Source organism: Mustela erminea, chromosome 13, assembly GCF_009829155.1.
Source record: "Mustela erminea isolate mMusErm1 chromosome 13, mMusErm1.Pri, whole genome shotgun sequence".
Classification (NCBI taxonomy): Eukaryota; Metazoa; Chordata; class Mammalia; order Carnivora; family Mustelidae; genus Mustela; species Mustela erminea.
In genome coordinates, this window is record NC_045626.1 from 64,361,994 (window position 1) to 64,380,028 (window position 18,035).

Consider the following 18,035-nt stretch of genomic DNA (forward strand, 5'->3'; position numbering starts at 1 on the left):
TTCTTTCAACTTTACCATTGGGTCGTTTTTCTAATCCTCCCCCCCGTCACCCCTACCCCCACCCAAAGGTGACACACATCCCACTTGGCCAATGTTGCATGTGTGCTCTGCAGATTCCTCTTTCCCTCTGGGGATGTGGTAAGAGCATAAGGATGGCTAGACTTTCCTAGGGAAGTGGCAGAAGGAAATTATGTACATATGGCTGGGGCTTTCAAGTCCTCACATGTCAGCCAGGAACCTTTTATGGGGCAGTAAACACTTCTTGATGATCATGTCATATGAGGAACAGCTGAGGGAATAGAGTACTGCAGTTACCCCAGAGCCCAAAACTACTGGGAGGGGGGGCTCCTGGGTGGCTTAGTCGGTTAAGTGGGCGACTGTTGATCTCAGCTCAGGTCTAGCTCTCAGGGTCAGGAGTTCCAGCCCCGCATTGGGCTCCACACTGGGCATGGCCTACTTCAAAACAAAACAAAACAAAAAAAAAACTGCTGGAGTGTTGGGGGTAGAAGTTGAATGAAGCTGGTTTCCTTGTGCTCTGTGCTCAGGAAGTGCCCACTACCCAGTCACCTCCATAGGAAGACTGGGGCCTTCCCTTCTTGTCACTGGATGGGTTGGGCTGAGGCTGAATGTCCCCTCTTGGGCAGACCTATGTGTTGCAGAAGAAAGGTTGAATCCCTTGAGCCAGATTCTTGGATTCAGTGTCTGGCTTACTCCCTGTGTCTGGGGTAGGATTTGCACGTTCCTCGAGACAGCTACCTGACAAAGGGGCATGGCAGAGCGACCCAGGCCTGGGAACGAATGGGATCTCTACTGAGATAAGGCAGGATTTTTCTGGTGAAGGAGGAACCACAATGCCAGGTCTGGGAGGCTCGGGAAAAAAGTGGTGTTTTTGACCTGTTCCCAAATATAGGGCCAGCTGCACCAGCATCGCCCAGGGAAGTTGTAAAGAACTTGTATTCCTGGGCCCTCTTCAGAGATTAGAGTCCCTTGATACAGGTGGGGTTCGGAGATTTCCTACCAGAAATTTTGCACTTTTTTTTTTTAAGATTTTATTTATTTATTTGACAGAGAGAGACAGCAAGAGAGGGAACACAAGCAGGGGGAGTGGGAGAGGGAGAAGCAGGCTTCCTGGAGAGCAGGGAGCCCGATGTGGGACTCAGTCCCAGGACCCGGGGATCCTGACCTGAACCGAAGGCATACGCCTAACGACTGGGCCACCTAGGCACCCCAGTTTTGAACCCTTATGTGAATCTGTGCAGCCAGGATTCAGAACCACTGGCCCATAGGTACTGTGGTAGGGAACCCCAGTCTTGCTGTCCTAGCTATAAGCTCTGCCCAAATTAGTTGCACATTTCTCCTTTGCTCAGGCCTCTTGTATGTGGTAAGGCAGGTCATCAGATCAGAGTAAGATGTGGGTATGGGAGACTTGATGAGTCCCAGCCAGGAGTTTGGTACTCCCTGCCCCCACCCTCAGAAAAGGGGCGCTCTGCAGTGGCCGCATTGAAGGTGCAAGTGGCCCCAGCTTTAGAAAAGGAAAGAGTCGAAGGGCCTGCGGCCGGGCAGGTCATGGCCACTGCTTCTGCCTCCACCATCCCATGGAAAGAAGGGCTGCCAGCAGCGTCTCCCTGCCCCTCCTGTGAGGACACCAAGGGGAGGGGAATCGAGCAGTTGCTGACCCGTTCTCAGAACTGTAGCACACAGTCATTGAAGGAGACGCAGTGTGGCCGTTGGGGATATAAAAGCAAATGACACACAGTCTCTGCCTTCACGTTGCTCAGACTCACTAGGGAAGGTGGCCTTGAGGATGAAAAAGTGACGCACAGGGCACGGTGAGAAAGTACTTGCCTTTCAGACTAACCCAGCCCTGGAGCCTCGGCTTCAAATAGCCTTCTGGTATTTTCCTAGTAGTAAGAGAAGCCTGTAATTTGTAGAGAGGAGTGAGTCCTTTATGGTAGGTCACTTAAATTACTTGGAGCCTCACTTTCTAGAAAGTTTTTACTAAAACAGCTTCTCATCCGCCCTGCTGGTCTGGAAACCTAGAAGCCAGAAGTGTTGCCTTGTCCATCTCAAGCTGGCCTGTGTATCTGAAAGAACAGCCTGATCTTGTCTCTCCTCCCTTCTGACTCCTCGGAGACTCCTAGCTGTCCTTGAGAGCATGGCGGCCCCTGGGATCAGGACTGTCTCCATGTCCCACCTGTCCAGCCCTGCCAAGCCCACAGCCTGTCTAAGTTTCCTCTCTCCTGCCACTTGTGCACTTCTGGACATGCCCTCCGCATTCCAGTTACTCCCCTATCCTGACTCCCAGTGAGCCCCAACTCAGTGCACAAGGCTCCCCTCCAAGGTCTTTTCTCCTGGAAGCTGCCACCTCATAGACGTTCCCTCCAGAGGGGACAGTGCTTCCCAGGAGTCCTGCCTGGCAGGTACCGTGTTACACTGCGACTCGGGCACTGGTCTGGGCGCTGCTCTGCTGTCTGGGGTCCCTGCACCCTTCGTCTAGCCCGGTTGCCTCTGAATTGGTGCCAGTTGGAGCCTGAGGAGTAGACATGTGCAGAATTTGGGGTGCTTAGGGGCTCCCACAGGGTCCTGGAGCCCAGCAGGGGTGCAGTAGGTGTCCACTGACCGTGACTTGAAGCCTGATGGCCAGTAATGGGCTCCTAGACTGAGCAGGGGCGTTTCTTGCATCTCCCCAGGGAACAGAAAGCCAAGAGGAACAGTCAGTGGGTGCCCACCTTGCCCAACAGCTCCCACCATCTGGACGCTGTGCCCTGCTCCACGACCATCAACAGGAACCGCATGGGCCGGGACAAGAAGAGAACCTTCCCTCTGTGGTGAGCATGCCTCAAACTCTTCCCCGCCATGGATTCCACCTCAGTTTTAGCCTCTTCCCTCTGCTTTGACCTTGTGGTCCCTAAATCGCTATGCTGCCTTCTTGAAACTTGTCCCCCTCGGCTTCGAGGACAGCCAGTGTCCAGCTTGCTGCTGCTCCAAGGCTCTGCCTGCTTTAGTCTCGCTGCTCTCTCCTGTCGCCAGCACCTCCAGTGGTGCTCCTGAAGGTGCAGCCCTTGGATCTTCCCTTGTGGTTTCAGACGCCATTCCAGCGAGAAGCCTCTGGTTTGTTCCCTGCGGCCACCGGAGCAGATCACCACAAGCTGGGTGGCTTAAAACAACGCACGTGTATTTCTCACAGTTCAGGGGCAGAAGTTTTAGTGCAGCAAAATCAAGGTGTTGGCTGGACCCTACTCCCACTGGAGGCTCTCGGGAGAAGCAGTTCCTGCCTGTTTTGGCCCTTGGTGGCTTGTGGTTGCATCACCAGTATGTGCCCCAGTGGGTCACAGGGCCTCCTCATCTTAAAAGGATGCTTGTGAGGTGCTTCAGGGTCACTTGCAGAATCTTCTTCTCTTAAGCTCTTAATTAAATTTGCAAAGTCCCCTCTCCCCCCTTTTGCCATATAATGGTCACAGGTTCTAGAGATTAGGACTAGATGTCTTTTGGGAGGCATTTTTTTAAGTATCCACTCCCACTTTCATCGCTGCAGCCCGGCCTCACCCGCACACTGTCCTCAGGTGTCTGTCACACGATGTTTGCAGACCGTCCAACCCAGGACATAGCAATCCCAGCCTTCCTGCGCTCAAGCCAAAGCCTCAGAACTCTGCCCTCTTATGCCCCAGAGCTAGTCTCAGCAGATTCCTGCCTTCTCAGCCTTCCAAGTGTCCAGAATTGGACCACCCTCAGCCAGCCCCCCACTCAGGTGTGGGCCCCCTCGCCCCAGGGCAGATGGCGCCGCTCCTGTTGCAGGTCTTCCAGATACCCCGTCACATGTCTGCCAGGGCTGGAGTCCTTATAGCGGCTACCACTCTCTGGCTGTCCTCACTCTGCCTCAGACATACGAACCTCCATGCTGCCTTCAGAGCCACTCAGAAGCTTCTGCCCTTGTAGTTCCCTCTGCCAAGAGTTCACCCCTTGCCAGCATCTGCATCGCTGACCCCTTTTCCCTCTTCCTTCATTTTTCCCTTTCCTTCCTTTCGCTCTTTGACCTCACTTTCTCAGCACTGCTTTCCCCTCTTTAAAACAGCCACTCTTGTCCCTTTCCCTATCTGTGCTTCCCAGAGCCTTGGTGTCTGGCCTTTGTTTGTCTGTCACTTTTGCCCCACCTGAGACAGGTCTCAGCCCTCTGTATTCCACAGACTCCCTTAGGGTCCCCTTACCCTCTGGCATCTCCCCCATCCCCTTCACCACCCCAGTCTGTTCCCTCTTTGTCTGCCTAAAATACGGTTATGACCACAGAGCTGCCTTGCTTTGGGTTCTCCTGGGGCTCCCTCAGGGAAGAGGCTGGATTCCGTAGCCTGAGGTGGAGAATCGTGGGTACTTGTGGACGCCTGTAGCTTCTCTGCGTCCCCCACGCTGCTCCCCCTCTTCCTTCCAGTCTGCACTCCTCCTCCAGGGCTCTGGCTTTTACTCCCCCAACAGCTCCTCACTGCTCCCGCCCCTTGGCTTTTGCTCAAGTGTTCTTCTTCTGGAAATATCATTCCTTTCCTACAGTTTTCTGTGAAAATTCTGCCTGCCCTGGGGCTTAAATCTCCTTTCCTTTGGGGTGCATCAGGGTTATAGCTCACTGCCCAAGGCCGCAACTCCCTCTCCCTTCCCTATATGTCCTTGAAGAGTGAGCTGTGCCCTTGTGGCTGCAGGACCCCTGCTGGCTCGTCCCTGCCAGCTCAGCTCTCAGTCAATGAGTTGCCATAAGAAATGGGATTTTCCCCTCTGGCCAGGTTCACAGTGACCAGTAGTGCAGGGAGGGAGGTCCTGAGCGTGGAGACCCACAGCACCCCTTGCTGAATTTGCTGCCACTTCACTTCCAGCTTTGATGACCACGACCCAGCTGTGATCCATGAGAACGCATCCCAGCCTGAGGTGCTGGTCCCCATCCGGCTGGACATGGAGATCGACGGGCAAAAGCTGCGAGATGCCTTTACCTGGAACATGAATGGTAATGTTGGGCTCTGCGAAGCCCAGGCCCGACGGTTCTTTTTCTTACCTACTGCCCATTGGGATCCTGGACTCTGAACATGACATTCAGAGTGTCATGGCATAGATGGGGAGGGTGTGGACTCTGTGTTCAAATCCTGCTTCTGCCCCCCTATAACCTGAGGGTTGGACCCATGAGCTTCGGGTTCCTTCCTCTCCCACTGAGCGTGGGCGGGTCAGGGGCCAGTCACGATGCAGACTCTCTATCCACAGAGCTTGATGATGACCTTGATGCTGCTTAGACCAGTTTGGCCGCGTGGCCATCCATACACCTCCCATCAGCCCTGTCCACCCCTCTGGTTTTTCATATCTGTGTGTGTCCTTATACCTCGCTGGGCCCCATAAGGTCTGCCCTTGCTCTGTTCTTCCTCTTCCCATCCTTGGCTTTGTTAGTCCTGGGTCAGGTTCCTGCTTTTCCCTGGCTCCCAAAGTCTGAGCATGACTCCATGCAAAGGAGCAGACGAAAGCATAGGAGATGTTTGCCGGAGTGTTGGGTTCTCATCCCAATGAGGAAGGAGGATTGCATCTGTGTTTATTTTTTCTTTATTGTTCTCCTGAATCTTTCAGACTGTTTGCAATAAACAGTCTATTTATTTTCAGATCCAAACCAAACAACAACAATGAAAAACCCCAGTCAGTATCATTTTTTTTAAAGATTTTATTTATTTATTTGACAGACAGAAATCACAGGTAGGCAGAGAGGCAGGCAGAGAGAGAGAGAGGAGGAAGCAGGCTCCCCGCTAAGCAGAGAGCCCAATGCAGGGCTTGATCCCAGGACCCTGAGATCATGACCTGAGCCAAAGGCAGAGGCTTTAACCCACTGAGCCACCCAGGCACCCCATGAGTATCATTCTTAAGTGAAGGAAAGTTGAGACTGTCCAGAATCTCACCATCCCTGCTAATAGTTTCCCTGCCAGTCATTTGCACATGCAAACATACTTAACAGACTTGTAGTTATAGTGCAAGTATAATTTTATTTTAATTCACTTATAAGTATCTCTCTGGTTTCTTTGGTCTTCATAATTAGTGCACGATTTTCTGATGAGTGTAGTGCCTCTGTTTGCTCAAACTCCTCTGCTGTTAAACCTTTCCATGGCAGAGAACATAATTGCTTACAACTTTTTTCTCCCAGAGGGATTTCCTCAGGGAACAATGTGTGTAGTTGTTGATACACGGTTGTCTTGAGCTTTCTGGAGGAATCCGGGTGCTTCCTGTGGTCATCTCCTGGCACTTGACATGCCAGGCCTGAGTCCAAGGGCCTCTGCCCAGCTCTGGGAACAAGACCCAAGAGCCAGGTGCCTGTCCTCCAGGGCCCATGGGTTAGTGGGCTAGAGAGAGGATATGGCCAGGGGGAGTTGGGATGAGGGGTTCCAGGAGGTTGTAATGAGCATAGACAGGACAGGTATGGTGCGTTGGTGATACTCCAACATGGGGACAGGACAGCTGATGAGCCCTAGGCCATGGCCAGTGCTGCACAGCCTCTGTTACACCATTCCCGGCTTATCTCTGCTGGTGTGTGTTAGAGTTCATTGTTAATTCATCTTTCTCTCTCCCTGTTTCAACCCCTTGAGGTCAGAGAGCTGTTTTTGTTTGTTTGTTTGTTTGTTTTTTAAATCACTGCTCTTCTTACAACATTTAGCATAGAACCTGACCTTAGGCCATGGCATAGGAACGTAGCTGTTCAAACAGACGCCGTACACGTATTATGTTATCCTTCTTCAATAACATGTAGAAAGCTCAAACTATTTATCTCTACTCCCACCCTATTTTATTTTATTTTATTTTTTTTTTTTTTTTTTTAAGATTTTATTTATTTATTGGACAGAGAGAAATTACAAGTACACTGAGAGGCAGGCAGAGAGAGAGAGAGAGAGAAGGAAGCAGGCTCCCTGCTGAGCAGAGAGCCCGATGCGGGACTCGATCCCAGGACCCTGAGATCATGACCTGAGCCGAAGGCAGCGGCTTAACCCACTGAGCCACCCAGGCGCCCCTACTCCCACCCTATTTTAGAAGGGAGAAGGCATCTTACATGGGAACGCTGGGTACAAAAGAATAAAGCAAATGCAAAAGATGTCATTAGGGAAAATTGGATGAGGCAGAAAATGAAATGAGAAGATGCAAAATGAAGCCAGTGTTCTGGTTCATATTCTCAGTTCAGTAGGCGTACGGTGTGAGGGGAGGGCATGCCACTCGGCCCTTTAGAACTGGGCAGAAAGTGACAGGATGATCGGTTCTGCAGTTCCTGGTGTGGTTAGGATGAGCAGCCAGTCGAGGCTCAGAAGCAACAGAATCCCAACGTACTGTTTGCATCCAAAAGCACCTTTCCCCCTGGCTCTCAGAGGACACTGTATAACGCAGTGAAGACCTGTATCTTTCTGGGAACACTGCCAGGAGTTTCTCTGGGCTATTCCTCAAAGGAGTCCTCTGGTAACATATCCTATCCCCCACTAAGTATAATTTGGTACAAACCCTTGAAGAACCAAAATAATTTTGTTCTGCAAGCTCTTCATCAGCCCACAGTGGTACTTAGCCTGTCTAAGAGCTGTAATTCTTAACTGGTGATTAGGAAGCTCTGCCCCTGGCATGGGAGTTAAAATTGCATGTTCAGAATCACTGGTGTTCTTTGTGATCATATCTCATTTACTTCAAAATTTCAAGTAACTATGGTGGGTGTGAGATACTTTATCGTATCACCAAGGGACTGAAAATGTTGAGTGCCGTGAATGAACTACATATCCTCCAGAACCAGGACAGTCTTCAGACCTGGGATTTGGCTTCAACAAACTTTTTGGAAGAAAGCTGTTAACAATGAGTTCAAGGTTATCTTCTCTTAGAAGGATATGGAAGAGAGCTTATGTGAGTCACTGGTGAAGTATGACATCATCTGTCTCAATAGCCAGCCTCCCTGGGGTGTGTTAAAATCCTCCAGAAAGGATGAGCTGCTGAACAAGTGGAACATGTGGACACCAGTGTGGCCCCCACCAGGGGCTGAGGGCATCCCAAGGCAGGGCCCTGAGCTACCCCAGGAGAAGGTGTGGCATCTTCTCCTGCACACGGGTCAAGGGTGACCAGGGCCCTGCAGGTTAACTCTGTGGGGCATGGCTACAGGAAGCAGGCTCTAGAGATTTGTGTCCATGTGTTCCCTTTGGATGCTTAAAAACCCCAAGTGACAGATTCAGGAAGCCAAGTGGATCCCAGCAGCATAAACCCAAAGAAATCCATGCCAAGGCCTATTTTAATTAAACTTCTAAAAACTAAACCCAAAGAAAAGATCTTGTAAGCTGAGAAAAAGAACACCTGACTTAGAGGGGAAGACCTAGGCTGACAGCAGATTTCTCATCCGAAACCATGGAGGCCGGAGAAAATGGCACGTGGTTTTTCAAGCACTAGAAGAAAAGGACTGCTGATCTTGAATCTTACACCCAGTAAAAATATCCTTCAGGAATGAAAGGGAAATCCTCAGATGAAGGAATACTATCGCCTAGAGACCTAACCTAAAAGAAGGAAGATGATAGGGCACCTGGGTGGCTGAATCGGTTAAGTGTTTGCCTTCAGCTCAGGGCATGATCCCAGAATCCTGGGATCTAGCCCTGTATGAGGCTCCCTGCTCAGTGGGGAGTCTCCTTCTCCTTCTGCCTCTGCCCCTCCACCTGCTTGTGCTCTCACTCACTGACTCCCTTTCAAATAAATATTTTTTTTTTAAAAAGAAGGAGGGGCACCTGAGTGGCTCAGTCAGTTAAGTGGCTGCGTTTGGCTTGGGTCATGATCTCAGGGTCCTGGGATCAAGCCCTGCATCAGGCTTTGTACTCAGTGGGGAGCCTGCTTCTCCCTCTCACTTCCCCTCTATGTGCCCATGCTCTGTTTCTCTCAAATAAATCTTATCTTAAAAAAGGGTATTATAAAAGAAACTTCGGAACATCATGAAGGAAGAATGAATATGATAAGCAAAGGTACGGGTAAATATAATAAGCTTGCTTTCTCCTCTTGAGTTTTCTAAATTGTGTTCAACAGTTGATGCAAACGTGGTAATGCTGTCTGATGTGGTTCTAAACATATGTAGAGGAAATATATTAAGATACTCATATTATAAATGGGGAAATGTAAAGGGATGTGATGAGAGGTAAGGTTTCTATACTTCACTTGAATTGGTAAAAATTAAGAAACCATAGACTGAAAAGTTATGTGTATATGATGTTACATGTAGAAGGGCACTTTAAAATTCTCCACAAAGAGATATGCTCAAAAATACTACAGATAGGGAGCCTGGGTGGCTCAGTGGGTCGAGCCGCTGCCTTCGGTGCAGGTCATGATCTCAGGGTCCTGGGATCGAGTCCCGCATCAGGTTCTCTGCTCAGCGGGGAGCCTGCTTCCTCCTCTCTCTCTCTCTGCCTGCCTCTCTGCCTACTTGTGATTTCTGTCTGTCAAATAAATAAATAAAATCTTTAAAAAAAAAAATACTACAGATAAATCAAAATGGAATCCTAAAAAATGTTCCAACTAATCCACAGGAAGGCAAGAAAAGAAAACAGGAAAAACAAAAACAAAGTGGCAGATGTAAGCCTTAATATGTCAGTAATTACCAGTTAAAAAAAAGAGAGATTCTCAGAGTGCATTTTTTTCAACACTTCATTTTGTAAAAAAAAATATTTTATTTATTTATTTAACAGAGAGAGACTCAAAGAGAGAGGGAGCACAGAGGGAGTCAGAGAAGCAGAAGTAGGCCTCCCGATGAGCTGGGAGCCCAATGTGGGGCTCAATCCCAGGAGCCCGGGATCATGACCCGAGCCAAAGGCAGATGCCTAATGACTAAGCCACCCAGGTGCCCCTCAACACTGCATTTTTTATTTATTTTTATTTTTTATTTTGTTTTAAAGATTTTATTTATTTGACAGACAGAGAGCACAAGTAGGCAGAGAAGCAGGCAGAGAGAGAGGAGGGAAGCAGACTCCCTGCTGAGCAGAGAGCCCGGTGTGGGGCTCGATCCCAGGACCCTGGGATCATGACCTGAGCCAAAGGCAGAGGCTTTAACCCACTGAGCCACCCAGGCACCCCAACACTTCATTTTTTAAAGTAACCTCTACACGCAACATGGGGCTCAAACTCACGACCCCAAGATCAAGAATCACTTGCTCTACCAACTGAGCCGAGTGCATTTTTAAAATGATAGATTATCTAAATGAAACTTATGTCAAATATAATGCTATAAGTAAGTTGGATGTAAGAACACAGAAAATATACATCATTCAGGCATTGATCAGAAGAAAGCAGAAACAGTAGCCTTAGTATCAGATGAGGCTGACTTAAGAGCAAAGCAAATGACCACAGGTAGAGAGATGAAGTACAGTCATACCCCGTTCTCCATGGGGAATATGTTCCAAGGCCACCAGTGGGTGCATGAAACTGCAGATAGTGCCCAGTCCAATGTATACCATGTTTTTTCTTATGCATACCTACTTACAGTAAAGTTTATAAACTAGGTACAGCAAGAGATTAACAATAATAGGACAATTATAACAGTGCTGTAATAGAAGTTGTATGAATGTGGTCTCTCTCAGAATACCTTAGTGTACTGTACTCACCCTTATTCTTGTGATGATTTGAGATGATAAAATGCCTACGTGATGAGATCTAGTGAGCTGTAGGATTAGCGTACTGTGATCTTCTGATGATACCTCAGAAGGATGGTCATCTGCTTCCAGACCAAAGTTGGCAACAGGTAACAGACTGTGGAAAGCAAAGCCACAGATAAGGGTTGGGGGTGTCTGTAATGATAAAAAGGCCAGTCCACCAACAAGACATAGCAATCCTAAATATGTGCGCACCAAACAGCAGAGCTGGGAAAAATGGGAAGCAAAAACAGAACTGAAAGGAGAAACGGACCAATCCACAATTACATTGCAGACTTTGGTATCTCTCTCTCTCAACAACTGATAGAGAAACTAGACAGAAAATGAGCAAGATGAGCGGCGCCAGGGTGACTCAGTTAAATCCTCTGCCTTCAGCTCAGGTCATGATCCCAGGGTCTTGGGATCGAGCCCCACACTGGGCTCTCTGCTCAGCAGGGGGCTTGCTTCCCACTGCCCCCTGCCCCCGTCTGTTGCTCTGCCTAATTGTCTCTCTCTCTTTCTGTCGAATAAATAAATAAAATATTAAAAAAGAAAGAAAGAAAATGAGCAAGATGATAGAAACCCACCACCACAAGCAGCAGCCAGCAGTGTCAAGCATTTGTGGAACACTGCATCTGTCACAGCAAAATGCATACTCTCTTTAACTTCCTGTGGGACATACACCATACAAACCATGTCATGGGTCATAAAACAAACCTCAACAAACTTAAAAGAATTGAAATTGTACATTATGTGTTCTTCAACCAGAAGGGACTCAAATGCTTGTAAACTCGGCAACATGTTTCTAACTAATTCATGGTTCAGAGAGGAAACCTAAAAGGAGATAAGTGTATACATGAACCTGAATGAAAATAATCACATACCAAAATTGTAGGATACAGCTAAAGTAGTCCTGACAGGGTAATCTGTAGCATCAGAGTTTACAATAGAAAAGTAGAAAGTTTAGAATCTAATCTAAGCTTCTGCTTCAAGAATTGAGAAAAAGAAGAGCAAAATAAAACCAAAGCAAGCAGAAGGCTGGGCTTAATAGAGCAGAAATCAACAACATTAAAGACAGAAAAACAGTGGAGAAAATTAATGAAATACAGCTGATACTTTGAAAAGCTCAGTAAAACTGACACACCTAGCAGGACTAGCAACAAAAGATGAAAACAAAAATTATCAAGTTCACTACAGATTTGGTAAATATCAAAAGGGAATACCACAAAAGCTCTACACACATAAGTTTGACAATTTAGACAAAATGGAGCAGTTTCTTGTAAAACATAAGCTACCACAGTTCACTCATTATCAAATAGATAATTTGAATTGCCCTATCACTATTAAGAAATATGATTCATAATTTGAAAACCTCTCCAAAAGGAAATTTCCAGGCACAAATAGTGGCTCTGGGGAATTTTACCAAACATTTAAAGAAGAACTAACATAAATTCTCTGCAGTCTTTTCCAGAAAATAGAAGAGGGAACACTTCCCAATGAATTTTACTGCCCCCCCCCACATTCCACAAAGCTCATACTACCTTGTTATCAAAACTAAAGACAGTACAGAAATAAATTGTAGACCAGTATCCCTAATGATTATAGACAATAATCAGTTTTTTTAAAAAAGATTTTTTTAGGGCGCCTGGGTGGCTCAGTGGGTTAAGCCGCTGCCTTCGGCTCAGGTCATGATCTCAGGGTCCTGGGATCGAGTCCCGCATCGGGCTCTCTGCTGAGCAGAGAGCCTGCTTCCCTCTCTTTCTCTCTCTGGCTGCCTCTCCGTCTACTTGTGATTTCTCTCTGTCAAATTAATAAATTTAAAAAAAAAAAAAAAAAAAAAAAAAAAAAAAAAAAGATTTTTTTATTTATTCATCAGAGAAAGAGAGATCACAAGTAGGCAGGGGGGGTCGGGGGGGTCAGAGAGGCAGGCAGAGAGAGAGGGGGAAGCAGGCTCCCCGCTGTGCAGAGAGCCCAATGTGCAGCTCGATCCCAGGACCCTGAGATCATGACCTGAGCCAAAGGCAGAGGCGTAACCCACTGAGCCACCCAGGCGCCCCATATAGACATAAATCCTTTTTTTTTAAAGTAGGTTTCAGGGACGCCTGGGTGGCTCAATCAGTTAAGCCACTGCCTTGGCAGCGCTCCTTGCTCAGCAGGGAGCCTGCTTCTCTCTCTGCCTCTTCCTGCCACACTGCCTGCTTGTGCGTGCGCTCTCTGTCTCTCTGTCTCTGTCTCTGTCTCTCTCTCTCTGACAAATAAATAAATAAATAAATAAAATCCTTAAAGTAGGTTTTGTGCTCAGCACGGAGCCGATGCAGAGCTTGAACTCACAACCCCGAGATCAGGAACTGAGCTAAGATCAAGAGTCAGACACAAATGACTGAGCCACCCAGGCACTGGGACATATAAATCCTTAACAAAAGAGTAGCAAACAGAATTCAGCAATATATAAAAAAAATTGTACACCAGTGACCCAAATAGGGTTTGATATTCTGGGGATGCAAATCTAGTTAAATGTTTGAAAATCAGTCTACATAATGTACCGTATTAACAGACTAAAAAAGAAAAACCAGGCGATAGCAATTTGTTGCAGAAAAAAAATTAACAGTTATTCTTGACAAAAACTTGAAGCAAAATGAGAATAGAGGGAAACTACTTCAATATAATAAAGAGTATATACAAAATATCCTATAGCTAACATACTTAATGGTGAAAGACTGAATGTTTTCTGCCTGTGATCAGGGACAAAACAAAGATGTCTGCTCTCATCACTCTTGTACCTAGCCAGTGCAGTTGGGCAAGAAAATTAAATTGAAAACTTAGAGATCAGAAAGAAACTGTCCCTGTTTGGGGGTGGCGGGGTGGCTTAGTCGGTTGGGTGCCAACTCTTGATTTTGGCTTGGGTCTTAATCTCAGGGTCCTGGGATTGAGTTCCACGTTGGACTCTGCACTCACCAGGGATTCTGCTTCAGGATTATCTTTCTACCTCTGCCCCTCCTCCTGTTCACACACACACTCTCTCTCTAAAATAAATCGTAATAAGTAAATAAGTAAACTCTCCCTATTTGTAGACGACATGATTGTCTACATAGAAAATCCCAAAAGATCTACAAAAAACCTGTTAATACTAGGGATGCCTGGGTGGCTCAGTTGGTTGGACGACTGCCTTTGGCTCAGGTCATGATCCTGGAGTTCCAGGATCGAGTCCCGCATCGGGCTCCCGGCTCCACGGGGAGTCTGCTTCTCTCTCTGGCCTTCTCTTCGCTCATGCTCTCTCACTGTCTCTCTCAAATAAATAAATAAAATCTTTAAAAAAAAAAAAAAACCTGTTAACACTAATGATGAGTTCAGCAGGGTCATAGGATACAAGATAAACATGCAAAAATCAATTGTATTTCTATGTACTATTGGTGAACAGTGGGCACTCAAAAATATGTTACCATTTACATTGACACAATAAGAAAAGGAATACTTTGGGGGCACCTGGGCAGTGCAGTTGGTTGAGCAACCAACTCTTTGGCTCACGTCATGATCTCAGAGTGTGGCATCAGGCTCCACATTCAGCATGGAGTCTGCTTGGGATTCTCCCTCTACCCCCATGCACACACATGAGTTCTCCATCTCTAAAAATCTTTAAAAAAAGAAAAACAGTACTTTGGTGTAAATCTAGCAGACATTTATAGGACTTATATGCCAAAACTAGAAAAACGCCAATAAAGCTAATTAAAGAAGATTGAAATAAATGGACAGGCATACCATGTTCATGGATTAGAATACTCAAGATGTCAGTTCCCCTAAATTGACCTGCAAGTTGAATGCAATTCCTGTGAAAATTTCAATAAGACTTTTTGTATATGTAGACAAAATTACCTAAATTTGAATGGAAAGGCAAAGGAACTAGAATAACTAAAGCAGTTTTGAAAAAGAATAAAGTAGGAGGAATCAGTCTCCCCAGTTTCAAGTCTTAACGTATAGCTACAGTAATCAAGTCTGCATGTTAATCTACAGTTATCTCAAACTAAAAAGTTTAGTAATGTTTTGCACATTGTACTCATAGGGTGCTTCATAGGGCACTTCAGCTCTATGCTGCAGTTTCCAAAATTAACTATGCTTGCTTGCTATATGAGTTACTGATCTTACTGGCTGAGTGTTCTGGGTCTGTCCTGGTGGTACTGTTAGGATGGCTGGTCTCTAGCCCTTCTGGGCTAGTGAGGAAATAGTAGGGTAAGTTGTTGAACAGACCTGGTTCCTGATGATGGAATCATGCCGTGTACCAATAAGGGGATGCATCCTTTCTTGTCTGTGGCTCATCCCAGAAGTGGTGCATGGCCATTACAGTTTGGGTTACAACAATAGGGCAGAACAGATAGAACATTTGATCTCATGGTACCTTGCTAACTGGCCAGTTGCAGATGGCCCAGTGCAAATTCATAACCTGGTATGGCTACATTTCCAGCATCCAGGGTCCATTTACACCTGCATATTTGTCACCTTGTTATGTGTATGTCCTGCCCTGAGAGAAGCTGAAGTAAGGTCCCTAAAAAGCCACAAGCAGCCTAATATCTCAGGGATTTCTCTTTTGGAAAGGAAGTGGTGAATGATGGTATGCCAGTGGGACGCTGACCTCAAAGTGACTTATCTGGAAGGAGACTATTATTTTGGTCAGACTTCCATAACAAAATACCAGACTGGATTATTTAAATGATAATTCATTTCCTCTCGATTCAGGAGTCTAGAAGTCCCAGATCAAGGTGTCAAAGGATTGTATGTGGAACGAGGGCCAGAAGCCAGTGATGCTCTTCCTCCACTTCCTCCCCCGGCCCCATCTCTGGGAGGGTTACCCACCCTCCCAGAGTGGTCATTCCCTTCATCCTTAACTTTGTTGGGGAGGTCTAGTAGAGAAGGAAGGGGATGGGGAGGCTAGGGCCAAACATGGCGAAGTTAGGTCCTGCTATCAGTTGGCAATTCCTGCCCTTTTTCCTGATTTCAGAGAAGCTGATGACCCCTGAGATGTTTTCAGAAATCCTCTGTGATGACCTGGATTTGAACCCGCTGACATTTGTGCCAGCCATCGCCTCTGCCATCAGACAACAGATAGAATCTTATCCCACGGACAGCATCCTGGAGGACCAGTCAGATCAGCGTGTCATCATTAAGGTGGGCAGTTCTTCACCCTGCTCCAGAGCCTGTCTTGTCCTGGGTGGTTATAGGGTGCTGAGAGTACATTGAGTCCTTGAACCTCCTTGGCCTTAGGGTCCATGCTGTGGAATTGGACTTCTGGAAAGCTATCCTAAAGGTAGCATGTGACTCTTTACCCCAGGAAGGGTTGTGGCTGTTTTCTCTGAGTAAGAGATGTATTCTGGGTGTATTCAGGGCATTGCCAGGTGTTGAGCAGAGCCCGAGTGGTACAGAGGAGATGAAGCCGGCTGACAGGCAGAACAGGGAAGCCCACAGTGAGATGGACAGCAGTGCCACATTCTTCCTGTGGACTGGCTGGGTCAACCACCCTTCTCACTATCTAGTAACCCACTTCAGTTCTGGAGGAAGATGTTGCCTTACCCATTGTTTTGCAGGTGAAGAGCTTGCCACATGAAGAGGTGAAATCACCTGCCCCATACTGCCCAGCTGATAAGTAGTAGTGCTGAGATTTGGGCCTAGGCCTGCCTGCTATAGCACCTGTGTGGTGTGAGGTGTTATTTCATTGTGGCTTCGATTTGCATTTCTGTTAATTAGTGATGTTGAATATCTTTCGTGTGCCTTTTGGTCAATTATAGATCTTTGGAGAAATGTGTTCAAGTTCTTTGCCTTTTTTTAATCAGGTATTTTGTTCTTTTGTTGTTGAATTTAACAAGTTCTTTATATATTGTGGATATCAGCACTCTATCAGATATGTGATTTGCAGATATTTCATCCTGTTCTGTAGGTTGCCTTTTTACTCTTTTTTTCTTTTTAAATTTTATTTATTTATTTGGCAGAGAGAGAGATATCACAAGTAGACTGAGAGGCAGGCAGAGAGAAGAGGGGAAGCAGGCTCCCTGCTAAGCAGAGAGCCCAATGTGGGGCTGGATCCCAAGACCCCAAGATCATGACCTGAGCCAAAGGCAGAGGCTTAACCCACTGAGTACCCAGGTGCTCTGCCTTTTTACTCTTTTGATGGTGTCCTTTGATAAATAAAAGTTTTTATTTTGATGAAGTCCAGTTTGTCCTTTAATTTGTTCCCTGTGCCCTTGGTCTCATATCTAAGAAATCACTGTCAAATCCAATGCTATGAGGCCTTTTTCTGTTTTCTTTTAATATATTTATAGTTTTAGCTCTTACATTTGGGTTTTTCATCCATTTTGAGTTAATTTTTATATATGGTGTCAGGTAAGGGTCTAACTTAATTCTTATATATGTGGATAGCCTGTTTTCCCAGCATCATCTGTGGAAATGACTTTCTTTTCCACATTGAATGGTATTGGCACAATTTGTCAAAAATAATTTGCCTGTATATTTGAGAGTTTATTTCTGGGAATTTTTTTTTTTTTCTTTTAAGATTTTATTTATTTACTGACAGAGAGAGAGAAATCACAAGTTTGCAGAGAGACAGGCAGAGAGGGAAGGGGAAGCAGACTCCCTGCTGAGCAGAGAGCCTGATGCGGGGCTTGATCCCAAGACCCTGAGATCATGACCTGAGCCCAAGGCAGAGGCTTAACCCACTGAGCCACTCAGGCACCCCTATTTCTGGGATTTCTGTTTTGTTGGTCTCTGTGTTTGTTTTTATGTCAGTACCACACTGTTTTGATTACTATAGTTTCTGAAATTAGGATGTGTGAGTCTTTCAGCATTGGTCTTCTTTTTCAAGATTGGTTTTACTCTTCAGGGTCCCTTAGATTCAGTTCAAGATGGATTTTTATTCTGTTTCTGCAAGAAACATTGTTGAAATTTTGGTAGAGATTGCAATGAATTTGTAAATTGCTTTGGATAGTCTAGACATCTTAATAATACTCTGTCTTCCAGTCCATGAACATGGGATACCTTTTCATTTATTTATGCTCTCTTTAATTTTTTTGAGCAGTTTTTGTAATTTTCATCATACAGGCGTTTCACCTCTTTGGTTAAGTTAAGTCATAAATATTTTATTCTTTTTGACGCTGTTCTGAAAGAAATTGTTCTCAATTTTTTTTTCAGATTGTTTATTCATGTATAGAAATGCAGCTGATGAGTTGTATGTTGACTTTGTATCTTGCTGCTTTGTTGCATTTGTTCTAACAGTTTTTTTGTATGTGATCTTTAAGATTTTCTATGTATAAGATCATATCCTCTATAAATAGAAGTAACCTTCACTCTTCCTTTTGCAATTGGGATACCTTATTTCTTTTTCTTGGCTAGAAATTCCAGTATTCTGTTGACTAGAAATGACAAGAG

At 46.0% G+C, this 18,035-nt stretch overlaps 1 protein-coding gene across 2 annotated transcripts in view; it reads left to right on the top strand.

The window, feature by feature from the left end:
* The window catches only part of SMARCB1 (SWI/SNF related, matrix associated, actin dependent regulator of chromatin, subfamily b, member 1), a 36,475-nt gene that overhangs the window by 7,215 nt on the left and 11,225 nt on the right, over positions 1-18,035 (top strand). For both annotated transcript variants that reach the window (XM_032309511.1, XM_032309512.1), the window contains exons 4-6: positions 2,691-2,828; positions 4,857-4,984; positions 15,619-15,785. In XM_032309511.1, coding sequence (XP_032165402.1) covers positions 2,691-2,828; positions 4,857-4,984; positions 15,619-15,785 — 433 coding nt within the window. The remainder of the gene's footprint in view (positions 1-2,690; positions 2,829-4,856; positions 4,985-15,618; positions 15,786-18,035) is intronic.